The sequence below is a fragment of the Pleurodeles waltl genome, chromosome 6 (genome assembly GCF_031143425.1).
Source record: "Pleurodeles waltl isolate 20211129_DDA chromosome 6, aPleWal1.hap1.20221129, whole genome shotgun sequence".
Classification (NCBI taxonomy): Eukaryota; Metazoa; Chordata; class Amphibia; order Caudata; family Salamandridae; genus Pleurodeles; species Pleurodeles waltl.
The window spans coordinates 156,598,415-156,611,657 of record NC_090445.1 but is presented as its reverse complement, the minus strand read 5'-3'; the positions used below and the strand labels follow the sequence as shown (position 1 = coordinate 156,611,657).

The 13,243-nt window shown below is 45.3% G+C and overlaps 1 protein-coding gene across 3 annotated transcripts in view; it reads left to right on the top strand.

Annotated features, from left to right (window-relative positions):
* The window catches only part of GHDC (GH3 domain containing), a 146,907-nt gene that overhangs the window by 37,119 nt on the left and 96,545 nt on the right, over positions 1 to 13,243 (top strand). For 2 of the 3 annotated variants that reach the window (XM_069237687.1, XM_069237685.1), the window contains exons 5-6: positions 1,266 to 1,455; positions 6,053 to 6,124. In XM_069237687.1, coding sequence (XP_069093788.1) covers positions 1,266 to 1,455; positions 6,053 to 6,124 — 262 coding nt within the window. The remainder of the gene's footprint in view (positions 1 to 1,265; positions 1,456 to 6,052; positions 6,125 to 13,243) is intronic. The other variant, XM_069237686.1, reaches the window with a different exon arrangement.

The following is a 13,243-nucleotide window of genomic DNA, read 5'->3' as shown; positions in this document are numbered from 1 at the left end:
CTATGACAGGGCAGGGAAGGACTGCCAGTTGTGAGCTCGAATAAAAGAAGAAATAGTGCAGACTGAGATAGGGGATGCCACACAGACCTCGCAAATGCACTTCTCACAGAGCAGCATGGATTGGGAGTGCAGGATTGGAAGCGCAATCCCGGTGGAGTCATCAAAGAAGGAAGGGCTTGGTCCCTTAGATGGGTGCGCTGGAGAGAGGGAGGAGGGTTTGCTGTTAAGTCGGGGAGGGGATAGATCCAGATGTTCCTCAGTGCTTGTCAATTTGCTCATAATATTTAAGCTTATAACTAGAGATATAAAAAATATGCCTTGTCTTTCATTGCCTGTCAAACATTTTTTTTGTTGCTGAAGTTTGATTTTGTAATTTGTTTACAAAACTTGCACTTAAAGATGTAAAAAAAATAATTATTGGCCTTGAGCCACTCTATTGTCTTCAGTGGAGCTATCAACTTTCCAGTGCTGCAATACTGCATTATACCCTGCCATTGTGGGCAATCAGGCCATTAAAGGGCCCTCCAGTGTTATCTGCATGACCCACAGGCAAGGGCCTATAATGAGGGAGTAGGACTTCTATGGCGGGCTATAAAAATATTGTGCCCTAAAACTGTGAAATGTCCTAATTTAAAACAAAGGCCTCCCAGGAGCTAGAAGGGGTTGACACCCCTGTTGCTGTGACTCCATAGTTTCATAACTCTTGCTGTGAGTGTTAAACAATTACTGGTACACACAAGGCCACGGTTGTTAAGGTATTGAGAACAAACAGCAACAGCTGTGACAGGATCCTGAAGTCAACCCCTGCTTCTCCCTGGGCTTGGTCAAACTGCTTTTCCTTATTCAGCTGAGCGAGGGAGTCCTGGGAGCTGAACAGAATTTGCAGAGCCCTCATTCCAAGGCTCCAGTGACATTGTGAGCTCTGTGGACAGGAGGTGTGGAAGGCTCCTGTGGTCCTGGTCCACAACCTTTACCTCTCTCTGCAAACATCCCCATATCCTGGACAGGGAGAGAAAAGTGGAGGGCCAAGGCAGTGGATTAGAATATTGCAGTGTTGAAAGATGCAGTCCTACATCAGTGTCTGTGGACTACTGCTGCCCCATTTTATTTTCATTGGAGCTCTCCTCATTCCAATGCTGTAATAGATGGTATACCTCATGGTGGTGGGCTATAATGCTGTTTCCTCAAAATTGAAATGTGATTGATGTACATTACTGGATGCTTTGTGCAGGTTTGAAAACTGTTTGTATTGCAAACCCCTGCAGGTCTGATTGGGGTCAATCTTTGGCCAGAGAAGTCGGAACGTCACTACGTGTTGTGCCCTCGCTCAATGTTTTGTGAGTTCATTCCACTAGGACTCTGTGAAGAGGCACAATCACGCACTCTTGCAATGCATGAAGTGAAGGAGAATGAGCTTTACGAACTGGTGGTGACAAACCATGCTGGTCTGTACAGGTGAGAGTTCAGTGTATATGGTCAAAGTGCACACCCCTTGAGGCTGATCAGTGGAAAGGTGTCTTGTTCTGCACAGCTTAGGGGTACCTCATCACTTTGTACATAACCCAGTTGTATATAACGTTCACTTTATGGACATAATCCATTTGTATACAACAGTATTGTACATTTGCACTCATCGACTGCATATTGCATGCTCATACAGTGCAGATTGTGTAATTAGTGTTGTGTATGTACATGCCTACTTCTACATTAAATACTAGCAAATCCATTGAATATGTATCCTCATTTCAGTCCAGTCCTTTCCATAGATTTATGCCCGCAAGATTATGCTACCGTTGTTTTGTAACACACTTGGTGAATACTTGGTTGACAACCTTGCACTGTGCATAGCTTCACTGTAGCTTGCAGGAACCTTCTGAACATTCATCATGGCCTAACCCACACTCACCCTAGCCCAACAATAGGCTGGTACTTATGCCTTTAAGCACACACTACTTCATGTGTTTCATAGATCCTTAAACACTTGCATGGCACCCATCTGTATTAGCCTTCCAGCAAAGGCCCATTCATACATTTTCCCAGTACACACCTGTAAATGTGGAAGATACAAATAATATTCTAGCTGCTGTTCGCCATATCATTTGGTTGGTACAAGCCCATCTGTTTATAAACTAACCCACTGCCTTTCTTATATTCCATGTCATTTTGGGTACCTGACAAATATCATCTGCCCATTGGCAGCCCCTTGTCCAACCTGCATAAAGATCTACTACCAACCTTTCATGTTAAGTGTTCACTGTCCATTCCTATAAATGTCCTTAACTGCTTTGTCCCCCTTAACTGCTCCATAAGTGCATCTTGGCCATTGTCATTGTTTGACTAGATTTGCGTATCCTATGTAATCCAATGTGTCTGTCATCGATATAACCTTCATAAAAACCTCTGATTACATTTTATTCACTTATTTGTATCCATTTGCTCCTATCCAACTGCATGGTGTCTCTCTGAACTATTGCTACAACGTTTTCTATTCCATTCCTTTAGGCTACTCCTATTAAATCGCCATAACTGTCCCCTTCCTTGCCAAAGAGTGTTTCCTATCTAACCTTAGTAACTATCTCTTTCTATCCAAGCACCATAATTACCTTGTGTCCAAGTCCTGTAATTTCCACCTCTCCAACCCCATAATTATTCTTTCTCCAACCTAGCCAAATATTCCATATCTAACCCCACTAATTAAATGCCATTGATTTCCGCTATCCTTCTTTTTCCCTTATTCAACTCAAACATTTTCCCTGTATAAACCCCATATGTATAGTCTTACCAAACTCCTAGTTGTTTGCCCTGACTAACCAGTGACACACTTGCCACAAATAAGTCTTGCAGGGAAAAAGTAGTTTTTTAGGTCAAAATTACTTTTAATACTTTCAGTCATGCAGGCATTTGAACAGCTAGTGATAAACTCAAACTTACGTTTTAACTTCCCATTTTAGCTCCCCACTGCATAATAGTCATGCGTGACATTTCAACTCATTACAGATTCTGTCAGCATACTCCTTTAACGTAGTAGCCTGTGTTCGATATCGGGCAGAGCTGCAAGTCAACAGATTAGAGAGTGACAAATGTGACCGTGGCTTGAAGGTGGCATAAGTGTTTTATGCCTGATCACTGTGAAAAAGTGAATAATTGTGAACTCCATCTCATCTAGGCTGAACTGGCCATTCTGAATATCTGGAATTTTTGCAGTGGGTGTAGGCTAGGGAGCAACTTTCAGAGCATGACTGGTTGCCATGATCCTACCCTGCCCCACAGCTCAATTCTAGTCATGGCTTCCTGCAATGTGAAACTGATTTGAACATTTTTGCCAGGACTGATATGGGTTTTGAGTCCAGCCTGCATCCCATTCTCATTCCTCACTGCCAGTACTTGGACAACACAACAGCAATAAAACAAGCATTTTCAATGCAATAGGTCTCACATTTGCTTGAGTTATAGCTATTGGCATTGTATATCCATAACTGGACTTTTCTTGCCACATAAATTGGTCAGCCCTGCCTCATAATTTCGTATTTTCCTGCCATATAATTCCAGTGACCCTGCATATAACTAATTTACTTCCATTAACCTTCTTCCTTTTGCAATTTAGCATCCTAATTTAATTCTGCCATGCTGATTCCAATAGAATACCACTTTCACCACCCCACCATCAGAGTTGCTGGCTGGCTAACACAACGTCCCAAAAAAAGACACAAGACAGCCTCAGAGGAGAAATAAATTAGAAGGGTCATCCAAACAGATCAAGTGTTCAAACAGTCATAGTGTAATGAGGATGTTAAGTTGGCCTGAAGAATCATGGTCATAATTGTAATCAGGAGAGATTATTAAAACATATACAATTATAAAAACCTTTATCAGAAGTGAACGTTTGGCATTAGACTGTAATGCTCAAAACAGCCCCTAGAGGGCACCAAAACGAAAATATGATTTGTAAGAAACATGGTCATGTAACCATATTGTTAGCACTTAAAAAGCAGGAGAAAGTAATTCAGTGTAACCATCTACTTAGCGCTAGGAGGCCTACTGCAATGATATTACAAACAAGGCCTTTAAAACAAAACTTCTCCCAGCTGTAACACAAAAGTTCTAGCCATGAGAAAGCTTAAAAGACACTAAATCGTAGCAAGGGTTATTATTTTGGGGTCACAACTAACCTATTGTGGGGAACCAGAGAGGATGTACACAGAGCGTTTTGAAGGTGGTCCCATTGTCCTAAGACCACTACAGGCTGAGTTATAAGCAATAATGTTTTGTAAACGTAATGCCCTACAAAGCATTATGTGGCAAGTTTTTGTGCCACAAATATTATAGTATGTTGACTACGCTGCCCAGAATAGCCCCTAGAGGACACCACAATAAAAATGGCATTTGGAAACAGTCAGCCTTTAGAGAGCATAACCACATGAGAAAGGAATGGGAGAAAGTAATGTAGTGTAACCATATATTTAGCCCCTAGAGCAGTGCTTTAAATGGGCCGGTACTCTCCGGTACTGAGTACTGGCACTTTTTTATTTTGAGAGGGAGAGTACCGGCATATCTCAAGAAAAACATAATACTTTTAATTGGAGAGTCCCAGCACTTCTCAGAAACAAGCAGGTACTCTATTACAGAGTACCTGCACTTCTATTTTTCCATTTAAAGCACTGCCCTAGAGGCGACAGTTCATTACACATTTTCAAGCTAGCAGCAGGCGTGTTGCAATAGTATTACAAACAAGGCCCATAAAACATAACTTCTTCCTACTGCAAAACAAAAGTCCCAGCCTTGAGAGAGCTTCAAAAGATAATGAATGGTGGTAGGGGTTATTATTTTGGAGTCCGCCCTAACATAGTGCGTGACCCAGAGATGATGTAGACAGAAAGGGAACATTGTGGTCAATGTTTTGAAGCTGGTCCCATTGTCCTAGGACCTCCACAGGCTGAGTTATGAGCAAACATGTTTTGTAAAGGTAATGTCTTGCAAAGCATTATGGGGCAAGTTTCTATGCCACAAATATTTTTGTATGTTGATATGACTGTAATGCTTGGAACAGCCCCAAGAGGACACCACAATGAAAATATAATTTATAAGAAACATGATCATGTAGCTATATAGTTATCCCCTAGAGGGCATAACCACACAAAAACAAATTGCCATTAAATAATGAAGTGTAACCCTATATTCAGCCTCTAGAGGGCCTAGTGCATTTCACATTTCCAGGGATAACAGGCCTATAGCAATGATATTACAAACAAGGCCCTTAACACATAAGCTATTCCCAGCTGTAAAACAAAAGTTCCAGCCATGAGAGCGCTTAAAAGACACTGAATGATGGGAGAGGTTATTATTTTGGGGTCCCCAGTAACCTAGTGTGGGGGCCCCAGAGATGAAATGGGAGAAATGCTTTTGCTTTGACAATTTCTGTTTTATGTAAAGCATTTACCAATTGCAGGTGTTTTAAGGGGAGAGCCACAAGAAATGACTCTGATTAGGTAACTATGAACAATGTGACCAGCTCTCCAATACCGCCAATAGAGTTCATGATATTGTGCCTGTTCGCTGTGTAAGCGCCATGGCCACCATGCAGCATGAAGGGGAGAGACAAAAGAAAAAAAAATAGGTCGCCCACGCTGAAGTATATTGGCAACCATGCAATTAAACATGTAACAGGGGCAGTCTGCAAGACGTGACAAAAACACCCACATAGATTTTCCTTGCTTATTTGCCTATATGACATTTGGTATTATCTCCTAATTCTCATTTAGAATTTATTCTCAAGCACTTATCAATATCCCACTGGCCAAGCCTTATATATAGTCTTCAGTAACCATATCATTCATCCATATCCATTAATCTATTACTGAGGAGTTGTCCATCTTCTTGCAGAGGTCCCATCTCAAGAGGTCACCTACCTAAAGCTAACCACATTTTACTAATCTATTTGTGAACACCTTCCATTTACTTCAGCAATCAAAGTTTTGGCTTTGTGAGTAAGCAGGCTTTATTTAGCCTTTAAACTTGTTAACATATGGATACTTCTCTTATTTGCCATTCTAAGGTACCGTAACGGAGATGTTGTGAGAGTGGCCGGATTCCACAATCAGTGTCCTGTGGTCGAGTTCATGTTCAGGTTGGTGTAATTGAATAGTTATTAAGAGAATAAGGATGCCTTGTTTCTGAACAGATAATGCGTATGCATTTTACAGGACAGAGGGATTCTGAGTTTGCAGCTAAAAAATCATATGCAATCTGTGTCTCTTGTTCTGGTACAACGACTAAGTCCACATTATTATATTGAAATCCTTCTGGAAAATTCTTCCAATGCTACACTTCACAGACTGAGGCCGTCATTATGAGTGCTTCTTGTTTGTCTTGTTTTTGTAAGTCAGAAAGTTTGGCTGCTTTCACTAGCTGGAATCTCTGTAGAAAACGTTAGGTAAAAACATTTTTCAATTGGTATACTAGCACAGTAACCTGCTTCTAATACCCCAAATACTTCTAACAACCCATGCCCACTTAATTACAAGAGCTACATTTAATAGTAAATCACGGGCTAGGAAATAACCGGGAGTCTTAATGGGCCGCTTGTAATGAGTGCCTAGTTATAGCCAATTGTTAACTTCCACCTATCCGCTTGTAGTTCAGTATAATAATTCCATTCAGCTCAGTGGTTGATGGTTAATTTGGTCTTGCAAACCATCCTACTGGAGGTAGGTGGCTATAAAGCTGTGCTGTTGCTTATTTCAGTTAAATTTCAAGTTTATTTTTGCAAATGGTGCTAAAGGAAATTCATAATTCCATTCAGTTCATCCAGAAATTTGCAGCAATATTATCAGTGGTGACTGGCAATTGCTGAAAGTGGTGAGCATAATACTTGATCCAAATGGGGGTCAACTCCATGGCACACTTCGAAAGTACCTTAGTACTTGGGGCTGTCAAAAGCCTGCAATTGTCAGATGTTTGCAGCTTTTTAGTTTTATAATCCTTTCAGTTCTTTTTTCAGGTCAGAGGTAAAAATTGTGCTTTTCTTTGCTCACTTGATTACTTGGCAGGCACAATCAGTACAATTGTTACAAAACTACAATTTCCAATAAACCAGGATGTTACGACTACAAAAATACCTTAACATTCAATCGTATAACATCGGATAGAAACTTCTAATTGCAGATTCCTTACCTTAGAATTTCCCTTCGCGTCAGACTAGATCTGGAGAGTATTAATTCGACCAGTACCCCTTTGCGCCGTTAGGTGACTTCGGTGGACTCCGCGGGCATCGTTGGCCTCGTGGTCACTGTGCTGACATCACAGTTGTATTTAGGTGCCAGACGGGCGCGCTGACGTCAGTTCTTTTCTTTCCGCACCAGCCTATACGGAGATCCAGAGAAGAGCTACCCCAGTCATTTTTTGACTGACTACGACATTTTGTCAGATTTATTTCTGATGAGTTTTGGTTTGCGCCAAGAGATGTCCAGACCAGATTTACGCCCTGCGACTCCTGCCACCACATGTTGTCGGTGACAGATCCGCACCTCGTGTGCCTCTGGTGTTTGGAGAGCGACCACAACCCAAAGTCATGCTTCGAGTGTCGGACCATGAACCCGAAATATTTGAGGGAGCGGTCCCTGAAGCTCATAGCAGCCCGACATTCGACTCCGTGACGTTCCCGGTCCCGTTTGAGAGGAAGGTCAGCAGACCAATCATGGAGTCACCACCATTCGTCTTCGTCCAAGTCATCTGGACATTCGGGTAAGAAGAAAAAGAAGTTGAAGAAGGCAAATTGTTCTTCGACTTCGCCCTGTCACTTGCACTACGCAATGCGGGAAGGGCGTCGACGCTCTAAGCCTCCATCCTCGGAGCCTCCGTCTGGGTCCACTCTGTGCCTCCCCGATTTTCCAGGATCCAGTGCTACCCCTGCCCAACTTAAGGAGTTGCTCCTTATTTTTGGACAGACTGACCCACCTTCTGTGCCCTCGGTCCCAGAGGAGTCGGTGACGGCCTCCTTGGGTTCGTAGTCGGCGACTTCGGTCCCGACTACAGAGGGCACCTCAGGATCCACTTCTGGATCTGTCCTGACGCCGGCCATGCCAGCGCGATCTTCCCCGGGGTAGGGTCAGACGTCCATGCTCCTGGTACCTATTGGATCCACAATCGACTCTCGAAGCCAATTCCGTTTTCCATGGGCTCTGCTGTGCTCAGGGTTGATCCTGAACCCTATTACTATGGGTATGTATAAGGGGATAGTGTAGAGGGGTCGCTGGACCCTTTAGAAGACCAGCTTGAGCTTGAACTGGGCGGCTACAGGATTTGGGTGATACCAGTGGGTTGGACACCTCCCCTGACTCTGTCATGTTTTCTTCCCGTACCGTGGCTACGGAGGGGAGAGCGTCTTATTCTATGGTGGTGAGAACCTCAAGCTTCCTTCTGTGTAGGTCATGCCTACTGACGGAAGTGCTTCAGCCTGGGGCCTCCAACTTGGAACCCCTTCTTCCCTTCAACGAAGCACTCACGGACGTCCTACTGGGGACCTGGTCCAAACCCAGCACAGGGGCTCCTGTGAATAGGGCGACTGCCCGCCGCCATCAGCCTGCGCCGTATGACCCAAATTTCCTTACCCAATACCCTACGTCTGAGAGCCTTGTCATCCAGGCTTTATCATCCTCTGGCGCATTCCCTACTGCTCCCCGGACAGGGAATGAAAAAGACTTGACAATTTAGGGAAGAAGATGTTTTCTTCTGCCAGTCTAGCACTGCGGTCCGTGAACACCACATGCCTTTTGGGCCACTATTCTCATACTCTCTGGGATATGGTCGTGCAAGTGCTGCCTCAAGTTCCGGCAGAGGCCCAAAACGTTCTCTCCCAAGCCATGGCAGATGGGAGAGAAGCAGCCAAGTTCATGATACCTTGTGGACTGGATACGACCGACTCACTAGGCAGATCGGTTGCATCAACTGTGGAACTGAGACGCCACGCCTGGTTGAGGACATCTGACACTCGTCTCTTCGAAGACAAGGCGGACTCGGCGCTCGAGAGCTTCAAGGATTCCCCGGCTACGGTTTGATCCCTTGGCCTCGCAGCCGCTCCTTTCCCCCTCAGTCTGCCTCTCACTCATTTTGTGGCTACGGAAGGGGCATACCACTGCGTCCATTTCCACTGGGCCACCGAACTGCGCATGCTGTACAGCCCCTGCATGGACACAGGATCCACTGAGCTCGTGGATCAGGGAGTCAGTAAGCCGTCCAGTCCACCCCACCCCCTCCTCTGTCTCAAAACCTTCCTAGTCCATTGGTACATCCGGGACCAGTTGGGGCAGGATTCACCTGCCCACTGGGAATCCATTACCATGGACAGGTGGGTTTTACAGATCGTCCGAAGGGGCCACTTCCTCCCCTTCGAGACTTCTCCTCCAGCCATGCCACCATCATTCCATCATCGGAGGATCATTTGGCACTTCTCCATGAGGAAGTCAAAGCTTTCCTGACTAAGGGAGCCATAAAGAGGGTCCCTGTGACAGAAGTAGGTCATTGTTGCTATTCCTGCTCCTTTCTGGTGCCCAAAAAGGACAATGGCCTTCGCCCTATCCTAGACCTCCGGTCCCTCAATCTCTTCCTCAAGAAGGAGAGGTTCAAGATGTTAACCCTGGCTCATGTCATTTCTGCCCTGGACCCTGGAGACTGGATGGTTGCTTTGGACTTGCAGTACACCTATTTCCATCTTGCCGACCCACAGACTCTACCTACGATTTGTGGTAGGTCACGAGCACTTTCAGTTCACTGTGGTCCACTTTGGCCTTACCAGTGCCCTCAGGTGTTCATGAAAGTGTTGGTAGTGGTTGCAGCTCATCTGTGCGGTTTTGGGGTTCCAGTCTTCCCCTACCTCAACGACTGGTTGTTGAAGGTGGACACGCCCCCGAAAGTCATCTCCCACCTCCTGCATTCGCTGGGGTTCACTATCAACATGCCGAAGTCACACCGAACTCCCTCTTAGATGCTCCCTTTCATCGGAGCTGTTCTGGACACAGTGCAGTTTTGTGCTTATCCTCACGAAAAGCAAGTCCAGGATATTTGGGCTATGATACCGATGTTTCAGTCTCTATCCTGGATTTCGGTGAGAATGACTCTGAGGCTGCTGGCCCAACATGCCAGATGGCATATGCAGGCTCTGCAGTGGGACCTGAAGTTCCAGTGGGCGTAGCATCAGGGGAATCTCTCCGACATGGTTCAGATCTCGGGGGAACTGCAAAAGACCTGCAGTGGTGGTTGTCGAAGCCTTGTCGAATCCAGATTGGGTCAATGAAAGATACCTCTCCCTTCCCCAACCAGATATCACAGTAGTGACAGATGCATCACTCCTGGGATGGGGTGGCCACATGGGACAGGCGGAAATCAGAGGCCTCTGGTCTCCAGCGGAGTCCGGGCTCCACATCAACCTTTTGGAACTCTGGGCAATCCGACTTGCATTGAAAGCATTCCTTCCATCTTTCAAAAGGAAAGTGGTGCAGGTGTTCACCAACACCACCACTGCCATGTGGTATTGCAACAAGCAGGGCAGAGTGTGGTCGTGGACCTTTTGTCAAGAGGCTCTTCGCCTCTAGACATGGCTGGAATGCCAGGGCATTTCCCTGGTGGTTCAACATCTGGCGGACTCTCTGAACGTCAGAGCAGATTAACTCAGCCATCGAGTCAATCTCAAATGGTGTCTCCATCTGGAGGTGGCACAAGGTCTCTTTTAGCAGTGGGGAGAGCCTTGGTTAGATTTGTTCGCCTCTGCAGGGAACGTGCAATGTCAGCTGTTTTGCGCATTGGAGTTTCCAAGGCGTTACTCGCTCTGGCACGCTTTTCATCATGAGTGGAACTCAGGCGTCCTGTACTACTACCTGCTAGCACCACTTCTGCCCAGAGTTCTTAAGAAGATCAGGCAAGACCGGACCCAAGTAATCTTGGTGGCTCCCTTCAGGAGGATCTTCTGTCGCAGCAGCAGGGGACGCTTATCCACCGAACCTGTCCAGTCTCCGCCTCCTTGCGTGGAGATTGAGCGGTGACAGTTGACGGCTTTTGACCTTCCACCCGAAGTCTGTAACGTCATTTTGGCAGCCAGGCACCAAAACAGTAGATGCCTGTTGTTGGAAGAAATTTGTGGCAGGTTGTATCAACAAATTGTTGATCCCCTCTCTGCACCTCTCTCGGAGGTTCTCTTTATTCTCTCTCTTGCCCAGCAGGGCTCAGCTCTGGGCACCCTTAAGGGATATTTGTCTGCTATCTCTGCCTTCTTAAGGCTACCAGACCAACCTTCTCATTTCAAATCTCCCATTGTTGGGAGGTTTCTTGAAGGCCTCACTTATGTTTCCTCCCGTCCCGTTCATCATGCCCCAGTGGGATTTGAACTTGGTCCTCACATACCTCATGTGTTCCCCTTTTGAGCCGCTCCACAGCTATCCTCTATGGCTCTTAACCCTTAAAACAACTTTATTGATTGCCATCACCTTCGCTCGCAGAGTAAGTGAGCTTCAGGCTCTTTCTTCGAAGCCATCATTCCTAACAGTGCATCCTGTCAAAGTGGTGCATTGTACCAGGGCTTCTTTTCTTCCCAAAGTGGTAACGCCCTTTCCCGTAGGCCAATCTATCACCTTGCCTATTTTGTTACGTACCCCCACATCCCTCTCATGAGGACGAGAGACTCCACCGTCTGGACCCAAAAAGAGTGTTGCCATTCTACCTAGATCGTTCCAAAGAATTCTGGGTGGACGATAAACTCTTTGTGGGATACGTGGATGCAAAGAAAGGGATGGTGGTGCAGAGGAGGACCGTCTTGCGATGGGTAGTCCTCTGCATCAAGATGTGCTATGCTTTGGCGAAAAAGCAACCCCCTGAGGGTTTGCACGCTCATTCAGCCAGATCAACTGCTGCTACTATAGCGTTAGCACGCGGAGTTCCATTCCTGGATATCTGCCAGGCCGCGATGTGGGCGTCCATAAATGCGTTTACAAAGCATTACTGCCTGGACAGTCGGGTCTGCAGGGAAGGTTATTTTGGCCGTTCAGTCCTGCTGGACTTTTTGGTGTGATCTTAGTGCGCAGCCCACCACCGGTGATGGTGTTGCTCGGGTATCTATTCTAAGGTAAGGAATCTGCAACTAGAAGTCTCTATCAGATGTACAAGTTACTTACCTTCGGTAACTATATCTCTGGAAAAGACACATTCTAGTTGCAGATTCCTTACCCTTCTGCCCATCCTTCCCGCACTGCGAACTGATTTCTAGGGACAGGTACTTGCCTTTAAGGGCCGTAGTTTTAGCGCACCATTCTCAGTGTTCTTCATGGCTGCGCACTACTGGCATCAAAAGTTGTGAAAAGAAACTGAAGTCAGCACGCCAGGGTGGTACCTACATATGACAGCGACGTCATCATGACGACCATGATGCCTAACGGCGCGCAGGGTTACTGCTCAAAGAAAGATTCTCCAAATCCAGTCTGACGCCCAGGGGAAATTCTAGGGTAAGGAATCTGCAACTAGAATGTCTCTACCAGATATATTGTTACCGAAGGTAAGTAACTTGTACATTAATCCCTTACAGTCTGTATTAGGTTCCCCATAGGTCTCTTTCTTTGCTGCTCAATGAACAGAGAAAGTGCCATTTTGATTCTCTGTCCATTTCATGATGATTTTGGGATATTTATTAATGTTTGTTTATACTTTTTTCTCATTATTCACATGACTATTAACTGGCAAGGTGCTTCTGTATAGGCATAATTTTTAGCTTGTGTGCCCATCGCTGGCAGTGATTCTAGAGAGATTATGGGACTCAGGTTCCAATCCATTATATATAGCTTCACAAAGTGGTCTCCACTGTTCTCATTTTACAGATCCCAAAGTATTCTTTTTTTATATATGGTAGTGTATGATAACAATATTCAGCTTGCCAATGGTGCTAGACCTTTCCTTTGCTGGAATATGTTACTTACTCCATCTTTGTATAATCACAAGCATGGATCAGTCCACAAAAGGTAACTTTCCAGCTGAGACTACCTTGTGAAGCTAAATATTGATAATGCATTGGAACCCTGGATTTTTTATCTGTAATGCAACAGTTATACATCGATTTATGATAGAGGGAGCTCTTCCCTGTATGATGATGAGATGGTAATGGGCTGTGAAAGAACAAACCCCACAGTTGTGATGGAAAAGAGAAGTTAATATGACATAGATCCTCAGGTGGTGGTTAGCAAGTAACAATTACAGCAAAACATGCATT